The sequence below is a fragment of the Argiope bruennichi genome, chromosome X1 (assembly GCF_947563725.1).
Source record: "Argiope bruennichi chromosome X1, qqArgBrue1.1, whole genome shotgun sequence".
NCBI classification, from domain to species: domain Eukaryota; kingdom Metazoa; phylum Arthropoda; class Arachnida; order Araneae; family Araneidae; genus Argiope; species Argiope bruennichi.
The window spans coordinates 35447121-35454245 of NC_079162.1; the positions used below are offsets into that span (position 1 = coordinate 35447121).

The window sequence follows — 7125 nt, forward strand, 5'->3', positions numbered from 1 at the left end:
ACTACAGATATTAGGTATCTTATTTCTTTTCAATTAAGTTTAAAATATCTTTTGTGATTCATACGAGAATTATAAATGTTTTGAAAACAACTCTCGCATATTACTGAACAGCAATACATACATATCTTATTAGATTCAACTGTACATTAACTTTCTTTAATTCAGTTACTACATGTAAAAGGAGTAAAATTACCAGATCAAAATAAAAGCGGACTTTATAATTATACTCATACTGTGTATAATTATACTGTTTCACAAATCTTAAATCTCTCTCTCTCTCTCTCTATATATATATATATATATATTTCGACTCATAGTTAACGGATAAACATAACCGTAAAATATTGAGAATAATCAAGTTTGCCGAAAAAATCACACACACATACACACACACACAAAATTTAGAATGTTTATAAATGTTCAAATCGGCAAGTTCCTTTTAAATATTGTACTGAATGAAATTCGAAATTTTTTCATCTGTTTATACTGCGGCTTGAATCTGAATTAGTTTGGGAAATCTGAAAACAAATTCACGTATCTGCAAAGCACAAGAAGCACGAAAGAACTGTTAGAAACTTGTTTTTAATTTCCTAATTATAAATTTGCATTGATATTTTTTTTAGTAGCTTAGATGACTTTTTTTTATTTATGTTCTAATTATAAGATAGTATTTCTAAAAAGAGTTGATAAGCTAGCTGATCTAGAATAAGCTTTTTTGAGGCATTAAGTTAATGTAGCTTTGTAATTTTTTATTTTATTATAATTAGTCCTTGTGATACATTTTCATAGATTAAACTTGCCATAAACGTAAATAAATGTTATACATTATTTTTTACTCAGATTAAGGCCAAAATGATATATCGGTTTGGCATTCTATTTACCAACACTAAATGTAAGACAACCAAAATGGGGTATAGAGGAAGCCATATGGTCTATTAACAATACGGATTTGATTGTTTCTACTTGCCCATATGATTTATTCTGATCATTTCTATTGTATTTGACCCTTTTTCATAAATTAATATTTAAATTGGCATCAATTTGCCTGTATTACTTTTCTTCATAAAGTGTTTTTATTGCTAGTATTTACATGTAAGTGATTTATTAAGGCAATAAATTGGGTATTTTATTAAGATTGTGACTTACTTTCAGAGTAAAATAGTTTAGTTAAATTTAAGTTTAAAAAAATTAACTTTTTTGCTATTATATAATGCAAATCAGGTAAAACGGTGAAAAAAATCATATATGCAGAGGTCACCTAGTGAATATTATCCTACAGGTACTACTCTATCGTGCTACCATGCTCGTTGACTATGTTGTGTATGCTTTCTAAAAGTATGCTAGATATATCTTGAGTAGTATACTAGCAATCTTATTCTATCGTAAATCTGTGTGATTAACCAAAGTTAAATATAGAAGAGAACACTAGAAAAGACACCGATGATAAAAGTGAAGAATTACTACTTATGCAATTATTGTTAAACGTGTGCATGAACATGTGGTTATATTAAAAAAAATGAATATTAGGTTCTTAAATAAGACATTGAATGGAGTGTTAGAAAAACTAATAGATGGTGGGTCAATAAATTGCTTTGAATTCACTGGTCTGCAAATTCATATGAAGAATGATTGATTTTTGGAGTAGAGGGCGAAACAGGATGTATATCATGCTAACTACTTTTAGTTATTTTTCATTGCCATTTTTATTACTTTTAAATTTTTGTTCTTTCACATATGTAAAAAATAAGATATATAAGTATAGTTTTCAAAATTTTATAAATCTTAGTTTCTTAAATTGCGGAGGGCAATTCCATTCGGGTCATGACATTTTCATAGATTTTTCCTTTTTCAATTAAAAATAAAAAATTAGCGAAATCATTTTATGATTTTTTTTTTTTTCATTATCATCATCAGTATTTGATTTTCTGATTTGTTATTTTTCAGGAAACAAAGTTAAAAAAAATTGGGATCCCAGAATTTATTCAAATATGATCGCGAATCGAAAAAGTTTAAGAAAAAGTTTTATTAAGAGCTATTATTTATTTAAAGAATATATTCAATATTGCAGGTTTAAAGTGGAAGATGAAAGCAAACAATACAGACTTTCTGTGGGAGGTTACCACGGAAATGCTACGGATTCTCTGAGCCTTCATGATGGGAAAATGTTTTCCACTCATGATCGTGATAATGATGAGGTTGCTTCATGTTGCAATTGTGCAGACACGTTCAAAGGTGGATGGTGGTATTATAGGTAAGTTGACATAATACTTCAAAATTACATTGAATTACTTTTAATTTCTTTTATGTTTATGGGAAGTCCCATGGGGGACACCTCGTAATTGAGGATGGGAAGCTTCCGGCATAGTGATTGGTTCTCACCACCCTTGTGGGTACACGAAAAGGTGAGGGTCTGGCTCCTCCCATCGATGACGAGATGTGCTTCCTTAGGGAAGGTTGTACCGTGGCCGGTGATGGCCCTTAGGACTCAACCACAACTCCCGCCAGTGTTGCTGTTGCAGCGGTCCGGTCATTCAGATTCTTCCGTGTTTCTCTGAGTCTTCATGATGGGAAAATGTTTTCCACTCATGATCGTGATAATGATGAAGTTGCTTCATGTTGAAATTGTGCAGACACGTTCAAAGGTGGATGGTAGGTAAGTTGACATAATGCTTTAAAATTATATTGAATTACTTTTAATTTCTTTTATGTTAATGGAAAGTGCCATGGGGTACACTTCGTAATTGAGGATGGGAAGCTTCCGGCATAGTGATTGGTTCTCACCACTCTTGTGGGTACAAGAAAATGTGAGGATCTGGCTCCTCCCATCGATGACGAGATGTGCTTCCTTAGGAAAGGTTGTACCTTGGCCGGTGATGGCCCTTAGGACTCAACCACAACTCCTGCCAGTGTAGCTGTTGCAGCGGTCCGGTCATTCCGCTTTTTCCGTGTGCCTTCCGGCGGGTCGGAGTAGCCAGTTTGTGTTTGTGGTTATATTTACAGGGAATTATTAAAAGATTTTTAATTGCATTGAAACTTTACTCATCTTATAATACAAAACTGTTTGCACTTTTATATTTCAAAAAGTAATACCAACTTATTTATGATATTTCTGGTGTCAGTTTTTAATGTCGATGAAGAATATAAAACAAGCTAAAATAGATAATAAAGATAGTGATTCGTAAAATTGTAAAACTAGTAAAAAAATGAAACCTAAGATTATAAAATATATTAATGTTCATTATCATGCATTATATAATATGTGGAATTTTAAACATGATCATGATGAGCAATTTTGATTATTTCTGAAATATCATTTTCTTTTAAGTGAGTTAAAATTTAATGAAATCTAGGTTTCTAAAGTTAAACCAATAATTTCAATATCCTTAATATAACCTTCATAAGTTTTATAAAGGTTATAGTATTAATCAGAGTTTTATTTAGAATTTAAAAGAAATAAATGTTTTGAACAAAATATGGCGTTCAAACGTTTTACACATCATTTTAGTAATTTTGTTTTCTTTGAATATATTAGAAACTTTTATTTTGAATCAAGTGCCTTGACGCAATTTACTAATAGCACGATGAGGTCATATAAAGACTATCTATTGGAATTCTCATGTAAAATTCTGGTAAAACTTTAAAATTACGAACACAATCATGGAAATTATAAAAGAAAAACAATTTCAACTTTTCTGAATATCTAAACGAATAATTTGAAAACACAAAGTTTCAGACAACGCTTCATCTTTGCATTTGTTTTTTCGTGGTTCTGCGTTGGCAGAATAGCGCTATGCGATCGTTTATTCAAGGTCGAGCTTACTAGTAATTCCATTGTTGAGACGAATACATTAGCAGCAACAAAGAAGTATCCTCTGGTCTGAAGCTGTAATATTGCACCTATAAATATATGCAATCTTGATATGAAGAATTTACACATCAATTACTGCTTTATTCTTATTCATTGTAAAGACACAGCGCTCATTTGTAGCTAATGTTTTTCAGTCTGCCGAAGTTCCGTTTGGAGATTGATATCAAAAATAACTACTCAAGAAAAAGAAATTTTAATAATAAACAAAAGTGTAAGGGTGCCTTTTTCTTTGAGTAGTTAATATGAAAGGTAAAACTTCTATCCTGTAATATGAGTGTCAGAACACTTGTTTACTGACAATCAGAGGAGGAATTTGTCTTCGACAGGAGAAGATAGCGCTATGTGAAATGGTTGCGAAATGGTTCGCACTTGACTTGGACTTGAAATGGTTGCGCACAGTTTTATATGCGAGTGAAGAACTGTTTCAGTTTTATAGTAAAACTGAAATAGTTATAAATAAAACAAAACATAATAAAAATTATACAATGTTGAAGAAAAATAAATTAAAATATGTAAGTAACTATCACATTAGGTCCACGATTCATTCTGTGTTAAAAATTGAAAGGCAATATAGATAAACTATCTAGCACGTTTTGGATGATAAATAAAACTTTTATGCTCACATACCATGATTCTCCAAAGTATGGAAAACTTTGTTTCGTAAGACAATCTCCGTTTTTACAGTTTTGAACATTCTATTTTACAGCGAATATACATAGTGATTCAAAAGTCCTTAGGTTATTAGTTATTTTTACAATAGATTACAAACACAAAAGGACGATAGCTGCAGGGAGTTCTTTGTCAGTAAGCTAAGTAAATCCAAATGATATTTTAAATGAAATGTACAGCGCAAGTTGAATGGAATGCAAATTTATTCAAAACAGCAGTTGCATGATTGCTTAATTAAGATTGAGTAAGCGTCGAACTTACCATGCAAAGCTATATACGTTTCGCATTTTAATATTTTTGGCTGTGCTATTGAGAATTTAAATTATACTAAATCTATTTTTTTATCTGGTTAATGGTTTAATAAAGAACCCCTGAAGCGACTAGCCTTTTTGTTTGTCACAACATATTCTGTTGTAAAATGACTTGGTTTTTACAACTCAACTACTTTTGATGTTTAATGGCTTTTGAACCGTGCTGTGTTTTTAATCTTAATTGTATATAATAGGCATGCGTAATTTCATTGAGAAAGAGAAGATGATTTGAAATGAGATACATAAATTAAAAATTTCAAATGTAAAATAGTTTTCCTTGTTAAAATGATCATTCTGAACAATATTATTAACCGCACGGATGTCTTTACACTTAACATATCTGTTCATAAATATTTTATTTCGCAAAAGGAAAATTCATATATGCCATAAATTGAGAAAAACGTCCATGATAATCTACATGAACATTACGGCGATTAATGTCATAAATTTTTTTTGAAATTTTCTGTTGTAAATTCATCCAAATGTATGACAAGTATTATTTTAAAGATTTACTTTTATTTTCTATTAAAAAAGAATTTAAAAACCTTTAATGTCAGAGAAGTGAAATTATAATAAAGAAAATCGTGAAATAGGGGGAAAAAGTCTGATCAATAAATTATAAGAATTAAAAAAAAAAGCACTTTTAGCCGGTCACAGTCATATTATTATGTTGACTGCTCACAACAAAAGACTATTGTTCTCACATAATGTAATATTTTATTTTAAAAAATAAATATTTTTAAATATTTTTATTCGTTTTTATTCAGAAATAGATCGACCTTTAAGATTTTGTTTATGTATTTTAAGAATTATTTAAATATTTCCAATTTTCAGATTTTTATTTATCTTAAAAAACTGCATGCGCTTCGACTTCTGGAGATCTTTATGAAGTGAAAATATTATAGCTAACACTTTCAATAAAATCAAAGAGAAATTTAAAAATTAATAAATGTTTGCATGTAATGAATTCGATTTATCCGCCCTTTTGAGATTTTTTTCTTCGCATCTTTCAAAGTCTAGGAGCTGTAACTTTAACTTTCTTTAATTGATTTTTGGAACTCTCCAATTTTAAGAGCTTTATTTAAAATGCTGATCAAGCAATTCTTTAGTTTCACTTTCCAAATGAAAACTGCCTTCTCAACTAATAAAAGGCTAGACTGCGATGCAAAATGTTTCTTACCAGGATTTCTTTCCGCCGTCGAACATGCACTCTGGGTTTCATTAAGATCGGTTATGAATTTTATAACCCAAATTATCATCTAAGAGCTTAAAGTAAATATTACATTTGTTTCTCATAATATGGGAAATTTTTAAATAAAACTAACAAAGATAATCATGTATTACCAGTTCTTTTAAAATGTCTAATGACACAAATGAATATTGTATTATAAGTATACTTGAATGAATTTTATGTTCATTGTTTTCTTTTTAATTTTCCTTTGCAGATGCTTCGAAGCTAACTTGAATGGACCTTACCATACAGATCCGACTGAAAATGGTTATTTTCTGGGAATTATATGGGAAAGATGGAGGGGAGATTATTCTCTGAAATCCTCAGAAATGAAAATTCGGCCTCTGTCGTTCGAAGACCATGTCGAAGATCCATAAAAGGGGCCAATGGCTACAATGAAATATTCTAGTCTTCCAAGGCGCAAGAGTCATTATTTATTGGCGCGATACTGAACCATCAGTTGCCCTCTAAGTCGAATAAATCCTTTGGAATGTTTTCAGACATATGAAGAAGTATAAAAGGGAAACCGCAGTTGTTTGCCTCTGAGTGTATTGAACGAACGAATTGCTGTTAGGAGTAGATAACTTGGTGTTTAAAATCGATCACCATTTCAGCAAATGATCAATAGTAAAATGTATAGAGAAATCATTTTATTTTCACTGAGTTATAAGAAATGTGAACATATATATATATATATATATATATATATATATATATATATATATATATATATATATATATATATATATATATATATATATATATATATATCTACAAAATTATTCCCAAATATAACGGGGGAAAAACGCAAATGTAAAATTACAAGGGTTGGAGATAAAAATAGTGGGCAAAGGATTGATGAATTCTTATAAAAATATAGTTACAATTCATTTTATTTAGTGGTTTGCATGCAATGTTTAATCATGAAAATATACAAAAGTTATATACAGTGTAGAAAAAAAATGCTTCAAAGAATGGTCTTCAAGTCAAAATACTATAAAAAAATTATTAAAAAAATAACTTTGGGTTATAATTAAAAGTTCCTA

The 7125-nt window shown here is 29.8% G+C and overlaps 1 protein-coding gene across 1 annotated transcript in view; it reads left to right on the forward strand.

The window, feature by feature from the left end:
• LOC129958057 (uncharacterized) overlaps positions 1–6797 on the forward strand; it is a 48544-nt gene extending 41747 nt beyond the window's left edge. Inside the window, exons 5-6 of the mRNA XM_056070221.1 lie at positions 2069–2251; positions 6294–6797. Of these exons, the coding sequence (XP_055926196.1) occupies positions 2069–2251; positions 6294–6456 (346 nt within the window). The 3' untranslated portion in view covers positions 6457–6797. The remainder of the gene's footprint in view (positions 1–2068; positions 2252–6293) is intronic.
• Positions 6798–7125: the final 328 nt, after the last annotated feature.